The sequence below is a fragment of the Rhineura floridana genome, chromosome 6 (genome assembly GCF_030035675.1).
Source record: "Rhineura floridana isolate rRhiFlo1 chromosome 6, rRhiFlo1.hap2, whole genome shotgun sequence".
NCBI lineage: Eukaryota > Metazoa > Chordata > Lepidosauria > Squamata > Rhineuridae > Rhineura > Rhineura floridana.
In genome coordinates, this window is record NC_084485.1 from 98,167,140 (window position 1) to 98,182,720 (window position 15,581).

General features: G+C 41.4%; 1 protein-coding gene across 11 annotated transcripts in view; it reads left to right on the top strand.

Annotated features, from left to right (window-relative positions):
* The window catches only part of FGGY (FGGY carbohydrate kinase domain containing), a 274,220-nt gene that overhangs the window by 188,908 nt on the left and 69,731 nt on the right, over nucleotides 1–15,581 (top strand). For all 11 annotated transcript variants that reach the window (XM_061633210.1, XM_061633206.1, XM_061633207.1 and 8 more), the window contains one exon: nucleotides 2,119–2,193. In XM_061633210.1, the coding sequence (XP_061489194.1) occupies nucleotides 2,119–2,193 (75 nt within the window). The remainder of the gene's footprint in view (nucleotides 1–2,118; nucleotides 2,194–15,581) is intronic.

Consider the following 15,581-nt stretch of genomic DNA (forward strand, 5'->3'; position numbering starts at 1 on the left):
CTGTGGTAGAGCTCACACATTCAGTGCCGTCTTGTTGTCTTGGCTGTTGAGTGAGAATCTGGTGTAGGATCGGGTGCTGTGATTGTGCTTTCAAAGTGTAGCTCCGTGGTGTGCTTGTGCTGAATGTGCTTGTGTGTGTGTGTTGGGACTGACCTTCCATGTCCATATTCCATCCTGGCCCCTGCGTGGGACTTTGGTCCACGCTAGGGTTGGTAGAATTACCGTCTACCTTGAGCTCCCCTTTTGACGACGCACCTTCAACTCTTAAACTTGAGTTGAACGTTAACCCCGAAGGGGTTCCATCATTCAGAGGGCTAGAATGTGGCGAAGTAAACGTAATTGCTGTGCGGCCAATAGGCTGCCCTCTGGGAGTTTCATCAACAAAATAGCCAGGAGGAGGATGGCTGTCAGTCATGTTTCTTCCTACCATTATTCGAGCTGCAAGCCAGTTCTGCTCCCCCTCTTTCCAGAGGTGCCAGAAAGCCAGCTGCGCTGGACTATCTTTGTCTAGCAGCCTCCTTACCCCATCTAGGCAGGCTGGTTCAAAAGATCCCGTCCGAGGCCACACCCCGCTTGTTGAGGGTGCCTCAACTGCAGTTAAGTTCGGCCAGTCTCTTGTACACAGTTTTACCATGGTTTTTTTCTTCATACCTACCTGGACTGGAAGGCGTCCTTCATCCCATTACCTACACATTAAACTTAAGGGTGTTATAGCATTGACAGGACAAACAACACATGCTTTACTATTCCCTTGCCCCATGATATCTGGTGGATACTGAAGTTCCTTTAATTTTACTGTTACTCCAGCTGTTCCACTATCCAGATTCACAAAACTCCGTTCTAGAGAGAAAAGGAAGCTCTCTGGGCGCCTATTGGTATTTTGTAAAATCTGGAGTGGAATTCAGTGGAATCCGAGTCACGGCACCAATTGTTAGGAACAAATTTAAAATACCCCCTCTCCTCCTCCCCTCAGAAGGGTGAGCTAGAAGCCTAGTATGCTTCTTTTTACCTGTTAATGCTCCAGCCAGATACCAAAAGTAAAGCAGACACAGAGACAATTACTTGCTTGATCAAGAAAGGGTCTCTAACTATACAGACCACAGTCTGTCAGGAGAGAGAACAACGTTTATTAGGCAAAGGTTCCATTATATAAGGTTTTACAGCAAAACAAAGCAGAATGTTATTAAAAAAGGCATACCCAAAGGAAATACAATATTACATCTTTACAGAGATAAGTAAGCGCGTTAGCTCATTATTGTTACATTTGCTTTTGATTCTAAAAGGCGAGAGTTGTGATAACGTATTTATACACTTGTCAGTCAAAAGGAAACTTGTTGTGAGGTCAGAGCTACAAGAAGGCGAGGAAAAGGGGCAGATTGACACCAAAGAGATAAAAAATGTTTCTAATGTGCTTATGAATTTAGCATAGTCAGCAATATTGCGCAAAACTTAAGGAAACATTGTAATAAGATATTATGAGAAAATGTCTTGTTTGTACTGACCTAGCTTACAATGTTGAAGGAAGAGTATAGTGGCTTTAAGACAGAGTGAAATAATAACATCAGAAGGGAAACATGTTATCTCGTTTTTACAGAGATGTTTACGGTCAGAGAGGCGCCTTCGGGGTGTTTCTCATGAGGGAAGAAACTGAACTTTGAGTTGTATTTCTCTGGGTTCCAGAAATCTTTGCAACATTGGTTCTGACAGAAATGTAGGTTCCTTTAAACCACTCCTGACAACCCTGGGCAACCTTTTGGGGTCGGGAATAATTTTATTCCTAACATGTATATATTTATGTATATGGATATTGTTTGTGTATTTTGCTTTGTAAATTAGTTGGATATTTTTATTGTACATTGTGTATTCTATTGTAAACCACTTTGAGATCTTTTAGATAGTAAGCGGTCTATTAATAATAATAATAAGTAGTAGTAGTAGTAGTAGTAGTAGTAGTCTGCAGTTGCCCATACCAGCAAAACAAACGTGTGTTTTCACGTTACTGTCTCGCGCAGCTCATAGCAACAACCCTGGGATTTAGTTTAGAACTTTGCTTAGCAAGGGAATTGGAAGATACTGAAATCTCTCATCAGCAAAATTTTCTCCTTTTTTTGCCTGCAGGTGGTGGGACTGACATTCTCTCAAGGTCTTGATGATCTTGCTGTTATGTACCTGGCCACAATTCAGGCCATTGCGGTAAGTCCCTGAAACTGGCATTTTACAATGAGTTTCTTCATTAATTTTTTTAAAGGAATTTAAATCAATGTTACTTCATTCCATGTCACTGACTGATCATATCAATCTGTTCAACAAGTTTGCAATTTATTTACCAAGTAACGTAACGGTGTCCCTGCACTTGTAGTGCGAGTCGTTTCCGACTCTTAGGGTGACGTCTTGTGACGTTTACTAGGAAGATCATATATATGGGGTGGGATTGCCAGTTCCGTTCCCGGCCTTTCTTTACCCCCTAGCATATGCCAAGCAGACATACTAAAAAAGTAAATTTTCCAGAATTTCCCCCCAGATTTAGGAAATAATCTTCTTTTGCTCTTATTAAAGACTGTCCCAATATTGATTAAAGTCCTTATTTGCTCAAGTAAGTTCTTTGTGAAGCTGTCTCTCCTCTGAAGCTATTGCAGGAAGAGTTCAAGCAGGGAAGTTCCAGTTTACTGAAAGATATTGAGAAGAATATCAGTTTGGTTATGTCTGAGACAATAGACTTGCCTATATGGACCATTGGTTTGACCCATGGTAGTTAAATTCCTAAGAGGCAGCCTTCAGAAGGCAGATTGCTTCTCCTCAAGACAAGAATATAAAATAAAAGAAACTGAATATTCACTCCGGAGCAATATACTGTTGCATATGATCATTTCCCAGTGACCAGAATGACAGTAGCCACCACACTTCCCTGTTAAACAAACAGGAAGGGAGAAAAGGGACACTGTTAGTTATTCAGAATTAATTAGACTTTGGTCTTGCTTTTCTGCAAGGAATGCAGTGAAAGCTTATCAAAATGGAGGGCCTCCTGTCAAAGCTGAACTTTGTTGGCTTCTGACAGATTGGTAGTATTTGTTGTTATTTTTAACTTCTATAATATTTTTCAGAATACAAATAGTGGCATTCTTTCTGCCCTTCTTAAAAATGTATGATGTAAGTAGAGTTCATTTGTCTATCTCTGTGAACTGTTGCCTGTCAGCTGCTAGTAGCTGTTACATTTGCCATCAACTGTAAAACTGAATTCTGTTCAACTGAAATGTAAATCTGCAGTCTTCCAAGAACACTACATATATGGTATAAGGCTTGGGATAGAACAGACATTCATTAGCTTTCCACTGTCCAAGTCAGTCGTGTTTTTGTGTCACCCTGGACAATACCAATTGTTGCTATCCTCTTGTGGGGGAGGTGCACATACAAAGGTGTACAGATTAGTTTTGCATTCAGCATCCCAACATCATGTCATTCCATGAAGTCTAACAGTGAGGGGCAGTTTCTATGAATTCCACTTGCACTGTTTTAATAGTTCTCTTGACAAAAACAGGATTACTCTAACTAAACCTGGAATACATTACTGTTAGCCCTATTATTGCTCCTCTTTGGTGAGTGTAATAGCAATGCACTTGGTATTTTACCATCCCTTTTTAAATTTAAATAAGAAAGGCAAGTGCTTTCTTGGAAAACGAGTACTACTGATAATGTCTGATGAAAGAGATTGCAGACAACAACTTTCCAATGCCAAACAAGCACCATAGCATTATTCTGTGCTAATGAGGTGGAAGCTTTCTCAGTTGGATATCCTGGGAAAACCATCTATTATTCTCCAAGTGCTTCATTGCACATGGACACATTGTGCTTTGAAAGTAAGCCTTTGCTGGTCTCTCTTTCCTGTATCCTTCTCCAGTGATTACTAAGATATATAATATATAAGATAAAAGATGATGCCTTACGTTTTTCTTCATAGCTGGTTCTCGTCTCTGTCTAGAACCAGTGCAGTTAACGCCAGAGAAAATCCAATTGATGAGAATCTGCCATTTCCTGTTATGCTCAGAATGTGCAAAGTTTCATGATATCTGATATCTTTTTATTTTTAAAAGCATGGTTCTATTTTTTGGAAGATGGTTCACGCAGTATGGTGCTAAATACAGGCACTTTATATGAATTTACAGTTGACACTGGTGCTTGTCAAAGCTGCATGTTGCACACTAGACTGTAATCTTAGCCACTTAATCCTAACTTTTGTTTTCTTTTCAGTGAGAGACTTTGCAAAAAAATTGAAATTTGCATTTTATGTCTCACAGTTTGCATATTTTCCCTGTGTTGACTTAACTTAGTTCAACACTGAAATGATTTTATTTTATACTTTAATAGAACCATTTGTGTCCCAGATATATGCAAGAATAATTTTAGAGCATCTTCTTTTTATGCTGCTTCGGCGGGGGGAAAACATAAAACTGAGTCTGAGAGACAAAGAATGTGACTGGAGGTAGTGGGAGTATGAATAACCTAGATCACCCATAATGCTAAGTTTCACCATGGTTTGCTTGATTGTGTGAACACAGTCCACTGGTTTGTTTGTCCCCAACAAACCACAGTCACAAGGCATAGTTTGTTGTTGTCTTATGAATCTTGGTTTGTTCTAACTGTGACTTGTCATTACATGTGAACCTGGCATCGTTTATTAACTGTGGTTTGCTTACCAGCCCTGTCTCAGACATGCCAAACTACAGAGCTGCGCAGCAAGAGCAACATGAAAACAAAATGCTTCCAAGGCTAAGTGGCTCTTGTATACAGAGTATATCACAGTAATGTGATACTCCAGTTTATTTAATTATTTATTTATTGTATATATATACCACCCCATAGCCGAAGCTCTCTGGGCGGTTTACAACAATTAAAAACATTAAAAATAAATATACAGATTGAAAAACACATTTTTAAAAACCAATTTAAAAACACATACTAAAATGCCTGGGAGAAGAGGAAAGTCTTGACCTGGTGCCAAAAGGATAACAGTGTTGGCGCCAGGCGCACCTCTTCAAGGGCATCATTCCATAATTTGGGGGCCACCCTTGTTGCCACACTCCCAGCTTCCCTCAGAATAGGCACCTAGAGGAGGGCCTTGAATGTTGAGCGTAGTGTACGGGTGGGTTTGTGTCGGGAGAGGCTTTGCATCAGATATTGTGGTCCTAAGCCATGTAAGGTTTTATAGGTTAAAACCAGCACCTTGAATCGAGCTCGGAAACATACAGGGAGCCAATGCAAGTGGGCCAGAATTGGTTTTATATGTTCGAACTGTCTGGTCCGCGTTACCAATCTGGCCGCTGCAGTTTGCACAAACTGCAGAACCGTCTTCAAAGGCAGCCCCATGTAGAGTGCATTGCAGTAATCTAACTTGGAGGTTACCTGAGCATGGACAACTGAAGCCAGATTATCCCTGTCCAGATAGGGGTGTAGCTGGGCCACCAACCAAAGTTGGTAGAAGGTACTCCATGCCACCGAGGCTATCTGAGCCTCAAGTGACAGAGATGGTTCTAGGAGAACCCTCAAGCTACGAACATGCTCCTTCAGGGGGAGTGCAACCCCATCCAGGACAGGTTGGACATCCACCATCTGGCCAGAAGAACCACCCACTAGCAGCATCTCAGTCTTGTCTGGATTGAGCCTCAGTTTAGTAGTCTTCATCCAGTCCATTGTTGCAGCCAGGCACCGGTTCAGCACATTGACAGCCTCACCTGAAGAAGATGAAAAGGAGAAATAGAGCTGCTTGTCATCAGCATACTGATGGCAACGCATTCCAAAGCTCCGGATGACCGCACCCAATGGTTTCATGTAGATGTTGAACAGCATGGGGCACAGACCTGACCCCTGCGGAACCCCATCCTGGAGAGTCCAGGGTGCCAAGCAATGTCCTCCAAGCACCACTTTCTGGAGCCGACCCACCAAGTAGGAGTGGAACCACTGCCATGCAGTCCCTCTCACTCCCAACTCAGTCAGTCTTCCCAGAAGGATACCACGGTCGATGGTATCGAAAGGCGCTGAGAGATCAAGGAGAATCAACAGAGTCACACTCCCCCTGTCTCTCTCCCGACAGAGATCATCATACAGGGTGACCAAGGCTGTTTCCGTGCCAAAACCAGGCCTGCAACCCGAGTGAAATGGATCCAGATAATTGGTCTCATCCAAGAGTGTCTGGAGCTGGTCTGCCATCACTTGTTCAAGGACCTTGCCCAGGAATGGAACATTTGCTACCAGCCTATAGTTATTAAGATTTTCTGGGTTGAGAGAGGGTCTCTTCAGGAGTGGTCTCACTACCGCCTCTTTCAGGCAGCCAGGGACCACCCCCTCTCGCAGAGAGGCATTAATCACTTCCCTGGCCCAGCTGGCTGGTCCATCCCTGCTATCTTTTATTAGCCAAGAAGGGCAAGGATCCAGCACAGAAGGGGTTGCACGAACCTGTCCAATTTGCGATTTTATGTGAATTAAATATATATATTTATATATATTTATTTATATATATTTATATATTTTATATGTATATAATAAATATATATATATATATATATAATGAATCCCGAGAACCAGTGTGGTGTAGTGGTTAAGGAGTTGGACTATGACCTGGGAGACCAGGGTTTGAATCCCCACATAGCCATGAAGCTCACTGGGTGTCCTTGGCCCGTCACTGCCTCTCAGCCTCATGAAAACCCTATTCATAGGGTCGCCATAAGTCGGAATCGACTTGAAGGCAGTACATTTACATTTTTTTATAAATGAATCCCTATATATAGGGATTCATAGCAGCTGTTGGAAAAATAATAAAGGCAAGCATTCATAAAAGTAAAACTGGCAAGGTTTAAAAAGTTCGAACTCCATATGGTACAGAAATATAATCCTTGGAGGGGGGGAAATAAGTGAGTTTTCAATCAGCTTTCAATTCTACATGTAAGCTGATTGGCTGCAATTTGCAAACACGTGATTTACAGTCCACATGGTGCTCCGAACTCTGTTATTTTCACAAACTCTTGTTTACAGCCTAGGGCCGAAATAAGACACAGACAACAACTGCTGGGTTAAAACAACTGTTGGGTGTGGAGGGCCCAAAAGTAAATCAGGGACCACAAACAAGTAAGTTGTCTAACTAGACAGAATGTCAGCAGCAGCTTTTCCCATACTTGTATTTCCGTACTTGAAAAATCTTGCCCTGTTTAACAGGTGTGAGGCAGGCAGAAAATAAAGGGCACAATAGCCCTGCTGTCCCTCAATGCCAACCGTAAACCATACAAATAACCATGCAAAGTTTCTTGAGTTGTAAACCAGTTATTATTCATCATTCAATGCTAGACCAGGTATGGCATTTCAGGTGAAGGGAGTCAAAAGACATTTAAGATGCTCAGATGCTCACTCTTGGGTAAATTTAAGATTTAAATTATTTAAAAAGCAAGTAGTGTATTCTAAGATCATTTGTTGTGGTTATTTACTACACTCATAACAACTACAGCAATGTTATCATGCAGGTCAGACAGCCACCTTTTTTTCCCTTTAAAAAAAATTGAGACTGACTTGAACAGACCCATTTAAGTATTTATACCAGCAGCAACAACTCACCCCAAGAACCCTCCTATTTAGCCCCGCCATGGATGGGAAAGCAATTAATCACCCCCTCCTCAGATATTGCTCCTCATAATCAATTTAACCCAACTTAACCAATCAATGCCTCCCCCTTTGGGTGTGTGCATATTTTTGGAGTTTGATGCATTTTATAAAACTGCCCCTGTGCTGTTTTTTGTTTTTGTTTTTTCCTCCAAAAACTCATATGTTTTGTCAGGAATTCACTTCACACAAAGATCTGGGCCTTGGGGTAGAATTACACATTGGAGCCTTGAGTCCTGGGGAGAAAGAAATTCCAGCTAATATTGGGCTTTTCTTTAATGGGGAAAGGTGGAGAAGTTGGTATGGCTTGGCTGCTCCCAAAATTGGTCAAAGAGCTCCAAAGAGATTTCCTTGCTTCATATGTGCAGGTGACCAATCAGTATGGGGTTGGTGATATGCTGAGTTGATGCCTGCACTAGGCTCCCAAAAAATACTCAAGATATTCAACAAACAATGAAGAGCTGGCAGGGGGACAGCAAACCAAGTTTTAATGAAACAAGACATGGTTTGTTTGACCTTCTGTGGGACAACTCATGGTTTGAGGTTTGCAAAATAAGCCATGGCTTACACAAACCATGGCTTAGCTCAGGGTTGGGTCAAACTTCTCCATGGGACACTTTTGGCAGATGGGCTGGTCGGTCTACCTGTCAACCATGTGACTACTTATCGTATCAGGTGCATCCATAACCCTCCAGAAAGCAGCAGGGTTTACCACCAGCACTGAATTTAAACAGAGCTGAATGAAAGTACTGTTGCAAAGAAACAATCAGCAGTGCATTCTAAGTTGTGTTCTCCCAGTTGTTCCTTGGCAGTGAGGCTTGCATTCAGTGCTGTTTAAATTTGCACCAAATGTAAGCACTGGTGTGATTCATTCCACGTGGGAATGCTTTTGGCAGGCATTGGCTCCGTCCAGGGACTCCAATTGAGACCTTGAAATTAAAACCAATTCTAGCAGGGTTTGTATTCAGTGCTAAAGTTAAATTCAGCGCTGAATACAAACTCCACAGCTTTTGGCAAAAATTAACTCCATTTGGGAGGTTCTAACCGGAGCTCCCAAGTGGATCTGACTTGGGACAAAAACAGAGCAGTTTGCGCTTGGCACATGGAAACCATGCTTGCAAAGGGACAATTGGGATTGCATACTAACATTCTCAGTTGTTCCTTTGTAACCATGGCTGTACCTATCCCTCACCTGACATCAGGTCTTTGCAAGCCAAATTAGGAAGCCTGGCAGGCCAGAGGTTCCCTGCCCATGGCTTCATATGGCATATGAACCAAGGCTATATGTGGTCATTTATGAATGTGTTGACATTCAGTGGGATACTCTGAATGGTTCATAAATGAGGTTTGTGGAGAAAAGAAAAGAATATCCTTGATGTAATCAGGTGGTAATACTGCAAGTGTTAAGGGCAATTATACTTGTGTTCTCAATAAGATATTTGTTTTATTCTATTTTATTTTTTAGAGTAGCTAATTCTTTCCATAATTGAAATTGTGGCCCTCTGGCTGCGAATACCCTTCTGAAGTGTCAATAAGGATGTTATGGATTTCATTAGCTGCCCTTCTGCTTGCTACAGTGTGCCAAAACTACCTATCTTAAACCAAAATACACTTGAAACTCAATCCTGCCTTACTAAACAGCTGAAACTTAACTTTCTTTTCTTAAATACCCCGTCTGTGTCTGAAGAAACATTTGCTGTAGATTGTAAAGCTTGCCGTGAACTTTGGCCACGCTTCAAAAGGGGTTCGGTATAAAAGTTGAGGGAATTCCTTAGTATTTGGGGTTGGCAAGGGGCATATTTGGCAGGAATTTTTCTTTTGAGATTTTTGCTCTCTTCTGTCCTAAACATCAGGTTGAAATTCAAACACTGATTTCAGAACATACCATTGGTACACAAAAGGGCCAGAGTACATGATCAGGATTTATGGGACAAAAATTCCCTGAACCCATTTAAAAGTTTGAATTGTTTACACGTTCAGAGAATGAAGTGAAGGTTGAAGTGATTTGAAATGTCTTCTGAATTGAGTTTTGTAGAGAAAAAGAGTGTCCAAGGTTAGCAAGGATGTGTGAGCTAGGGATGGAATTTGCTTGTGGTCCTGGTTCTCTCTCATTGTGCAGAACTGACAGGTGACTTCATTCTACGTTAGTGTGTTTACTGCTATCTTCTGCTTTTACCAGTTCCAATTTTTTGCCACTGAAAAACCACTTGGATCATGTTTTACTAGAGTGAAGGGAAGGGTAGCAGAGAGAGAGAAAAACTGGGCACAGGGGTGGAGGTGTCTGCTTTTCACCTTTCTGAGTGTAGGGAGGATGAGGGGGTGGCACATAGGTGGTATGGCTGTCTCTCGCCTGCCTGCTGGGGTGTAGGGAAGGCTGGTACAGAGAGTGAGAGAGAGACTGTCTGTCTGTGTGTGTGTGTGTGAGAGAGAGAGAGACAGAGAGAGAGTGTCAAATGGAGTACTGTTGTTAATAGTGATATGGATGATGGGAACACCATATGAGTGATGGATTGTCAAGGTGAGGACTATGAACTTCAGAGGATTGAGAGAGTGATGATGGGTAGGTTGCTGCGGGGAGGAGGGAGACAGTGGAGATATACTTGGATATGGGGGGGAGAGAAAGGTGGGTGGAAGGAGGCTCCAGGATCAGGATAGTGATGTTTAGGAAAGTAACTCCTTTGGGGTAATCCTGACATTGAGATCAAGCTGTGCCGGGGCCAGGAAGGACTGTACAATGGGAGTCTGCTGTTTGTGACTCTTCCCAGTTCCTGTCACCAGCTTTGCCCTGCTGGCCACATGCATACACACTTTGGAGGAGATCCCAGCTGTGCCGCTGCAGCATCAGGAAGGGCCCAAAAGAGTCCCCCCCCCCAAAAAACCCCAAACCTTTACTTTTCTTGCCTGCTCTGGCCTACTCATCCATTGAAGGCAGGGTCAGACTGTGAAGGTTTCACATTGGCAAAGCAAAGAGCAGGCTAGTCAGTTTCATGTGCAAGCTAGTCAGTTTCAGGAAAAGCCACTGGAAGCTTGCAGCAAAGATATTGAATGTGCAAACTATAAATATATTTTAGTTGCATTTTTGCCCATCCCTAGTGTGAGCAAGGACAAATACTATTTTGTGCAGCAAACGTCATCGCTGCATGTGTGGCAGTTTTACACAGGCATTTCCATAGCACACTAGGTGACATACATGCATGTACAAATGTCTAGGAAGCCCGATTTGGCCAGAGGTTCCTGACACATGCACACAGGCATTTAAAAGATGCATGTGTACAGATGTATGCTATGCGCATTACTATGAGAAGTAGTAGTGTAACACCAGCGTTCATGCAGCAACTGTGCTTGCCAAATAACATGTATAGCTGACCTGAGGGGCTCATGTATTCCTGATTCACTTTCACAGCTATTGGAACAACCTACCAAAGACTAAGAGTTTTATCTAAATAAGTCAGGCCTTTTGCACAAGGACTTCAGCTTGCACAACAGAACCTTCCTCATCTCCCCACCCCCAGCCTAAATCTGCTTTGGAGGGTTAGGGAAACCCCCAAAACAAATTTGATAGGTGCAGAGAGGCAAGGGACGTTCCCTTTTGTAAGTGGAAGTCCTTGCACAAACAGTATGATTTTGTTGGATTTTTTAAAAAACTGAATTCTGATATTGTGGAAAAAAATCAAAATTTAGGTTGCATCAACCTGTATCTTTCAATGCCATTGTCTCTTACAATGTCATGTCCCTGTTCTACATGTGGGACATCATAACATTTTTTATTAGTTCAGTTCATCCTTGTATGGCTTAATTCATCTTATGTTTAAATCCACAAATTCCTGGTAGAGAAGAGGCAAAAAAGGCTTTTGCTGAGTACTTGCTTATTTTTAACTATGTTTGTTTGATCTTGAAGTTTGTGGGCCTTTAATGTATTTCGGTGTAACAAAAACAATGATGAGCAAGGGCCAAGCTGAATCTTTGCATTCCTGTTTCTATGAAGAGCAAGTAGATGTACCCCAGAGGTACCCCTGGTATGTTGGCAAGGATGTAGCTCAATAGGCACATATGGACATACATGGTGGGCTTGCCCTCGAGTGCAAGCCTATCATCATCTATTACCTGCCCTTCACCCAAAGGTCCCAGGACAAGTTACAACCATTCTGGAAAGAGGTCTTTCAAGAGGTGAGCTCTATTACTGGGCAGTGGATCAGACCTACTTCACAACTAGCCCTTCTTGGTTTCTTGAAGGACCTGGTAAGGTTTAAGATCTAGATAAAGAAGCAGGGCAGGTGCTGGTGTGTTCAGCGCTCCCCTGCAAATTATAAATCGGCACCCTTACCTTTATAATTTTTTTTGGTTCATTTTCAATTCAAATGTTATAAAAAATGTAACAAGGCAAATAAGGACAAATAAGAAAATCATTATGGAGTAAGAAAATGTTTTGTGTGAATAGTAAAATAAATAAAGTAAAAAGAAAACAACCTTTTTGTATTGCCTTTATTTAGCAAAAAGATAAATAAGTAAGGAATACCTCTATCCTTGCTGAGGTCAATATCTTACTCCCGTGCCGAGTAACTAACTTTACCGACGTAGCCAATGCATCCTTACTCAGAAGTAAGGCCTACTGAGTTCAATAGAGGTTACTTTCAAATAAAGGCACCACTTTAGAGTCATGAATCTAAGAAGTGCCTTTGTGGATCAGACCAAAGATCCATCAGGTCCAGTCTCATTGCTTCGACAGTGGTCAGTTGTATGCTTCTGAAAAGCCCACAAGGAGGGCATGAAGGCAATAACCCTCCCCCAGGTTTATCTCCTACCAGATGGTATTCAGAGAAGTATACTGCTCCTGCCTCTGGAGATTCTGGGTTGCAGTCAACTAAGTCCTACTCAGAGTAGACCCATTGAAATGAATAAACCTAAGTTAATCATGATAATTAACTTCAGTGAGTCTTCTTTGAGTAGGGCAAGTGTTGAATACCACCCTCTATTTATTAATAATTTTATTTACTACATTTGTAATCTTGCTTTTCCTCCAATGAGCCCAAGGAACAATATACATGATTCTCCCACCAGATTCATCCTCACAATGACCCTGTGAGGTAGGCTGATTTTTGTTGTTTTTATTTGGTTTTAAATTGTATTGCTTGGGAATCCACCTTGGGACCTTAGGGTGGAGGGAATAAATCTAAGTAAGTAATAGTTATTATTATTTCTTGGATTTCTTATCCACCCTTCACCATAATGTCCTAGGTCAGACTGCAACAATATAAAAATAAAAGACTAAGATCCATTAAAATATCTTACAATCAGAATAATTGATTGTCATCAGAATTGATATGTAACCATCAGTTGCTTCAGATATCTTCCAAAGACTTATGTTTTTACCCAGACTTTCCCTGACCCATAAGAGAAATGTTTGCAGGGGGGCAAGCATCTCCCTCAGACAATGAGTTCACCCCCCACCTAGTATTTTTCACTCACCGAGAAATACACTTTGCCCCACCTGTCCCCCCCCCCATTTTTTTCTGGTGTCATTGCTGCATGTTTGAATCTTCTGGATTTGTTTTATTCACGTTTATGTTTTTATATTGCTGTTTTACTGGTTTTTGGTTGTGTTCTTTTTAAATGAAATATGCTTTTTTAGACGTACTCCATTGATGTTTTTTTAAAAAAATAGTAAGCTGTAAATAAATGCTTTTAAATAATAAAAAAGAAAGAATAGGCTGAGAAAGGGTGACTGGCCCATGACCCAGCACCATCCAAAAAACTTCACGCACATACACACACGAATTCTACAGCTGAGTTGCTTGGGGTGTCAACGAGAGGCAGCTTATTTTGCTTGCCCTAACTGTAGCCTTCCGTCCAGCAAGCAGCAGGAGTGCCTGCGTCGGATCCCACCTTGTCCTTTTCCTGCTTCCTTTTTTATGCAGTCACATGTTTGGGAAGAAGACGGCGAGACAAACACACACGACCCTTTCATAGTGAATGGAACAGAAATTCGAGACACGCATTCTACAGGCCGTGGCTGGACTTAGGGGTCTGAATTATGGAGCCTGAGATATCTCTTTAAAAGGCTATTCGCTCTTCCCTTCATTCCCCCCCTCTTCTCTCTGGTTACTTTTAATGGGGGAGGGAGTTTAAAATTTGGTTTTTGGGCTTAGTGGCGCCTCTGGCGCCCCTCAAGTATTGCACACTCCTGCCTTGCTTACCATGTTACACCGGCCCTGTAAAGAACTTTTAAGATATCTTTTGTAAGCAATGAGGAAAGTCATAGCATGGAATTGGAAAGAATTTAAAGTAGAAATATTAGAGCAGATAAATATCAAAGAGTTTGACAAATTGCATTATTGGAGAAACTTACACAACATTTGCGGATAGCCAAAGGGCAAAAAAGAATACTTTCATGAAAACATGGAGGTTTTTTTTTTATTTTGAAAATATGGAAGGGAATGATTGTTCTCCCCCTGGAGCTTGTATGCACTTGTGGTTTTCCTGATCCCGGATTAGTTGTTGTCTCCTTAGTTGTGCGAACCAGAGGCCTAGAAAGGAAAAAAGAGGTTTAGTAGAGAGGGAGAAGTTACAGATCAATAAGGCCTAGTTAATCAAAAGCCATGAATTTATTAATCATGCTGTTAATACTTACCTAAGAAGAATGATGATGGATAGTAGAGATAAATGTGCAATGGTGTAATCATGTTGTTATTATTTACCCGGGAAGAAGAATGATGGCAGTAGAAGTAAAGGAGTAATATGTAATGAAAGGTAGAGTTAATGTAATGCAATGTTATGTTGAAAGCTGTTTTAGCCTTTTATCGGTCAATCCCATATGGGACTGGTTGGTAGTAAATGGTACTGATTGCTAAAGATTAAATTGGATATTTTATTGATATGTTTGCTTTTTGATATTCAGTAAAGATATAGTTTTAAAAAACATATATGATCTAGGAACAGAAGAAGTTTCTGAGCAGAGATTTCCCCAGCAACCCCCAGCTCTGTGTGTGGTTCTGGCTCAGATCAAAAGATTCATAAAAAGAAACACCAGCACGCTGTTTGCCCACTGTTGTGCTTTCAGAGCTTCCTACAATTTCCCCCTGGTGGGATGGGGGCAATCAGTGTAAGAAGCCTTCTTCCCTGTCCTGTTGATCATCTCTTCATTAGGGAACTTGCATGTCTCTTGATCAGACTAAAGATTTAGAAATGATAAGTGTCTACCCAAAACAAAAACATAAGGATGGATGTAAGAATTGCCTTGATTGGTCAGATAAATGTCCAGTTTCTATCATTTGGCTCTGAATATGGAAGTCCCATTTAGATACCACAGATAAGAGCAGTGAGCAGAAATCTCCCTGAATTTATGTAATCCTTTTTGTTGTTGTTGAAAAAGTTATGCCAGCTATAAAAATCAATAATTACTTTCTGCATGAGGAAATACATTTTGTGTGTTTGTAACCTAATGCCTGTCACAGGAGTAACCTATGGCTGTTCCATTGTGAGTTGCACTCTGAGAGATCAGGAAATATACTACTTGATCTGACAGAATTGGAAGCTCACAAATACAACATCATTGGATTTGGTTCCCATTGGCTGTTTTCAGAACTTGATAAATCATAATTTACTGTGATGTGAATGAACCTTAGCAAGCCTCAGGCTTGTATGCTCTGCCTTCCTCGAGAGCCATAATGAGGAGGAATTCAGAAGCTTTCATTTCCATTTTTGATCATTCAACACACAAAAATTGAGTTATGAAACTGGCTTGTTTCAACAACCCATAGCTAAAATTTAACCACAGTTTAGGGTTCAGATGTGACACTAAACTGTGCTTAATTGAAATCAGAAGCAAAAGCATCCAATTGCCCCCTTGCACATGGGCCAGAAGAGGAGAGGAAAGTGTGTGTGAGTCCAAGGCTTGCCTGGCTCATTCTTACTGTGACAAAACATAGTTGATGCTATTTCCT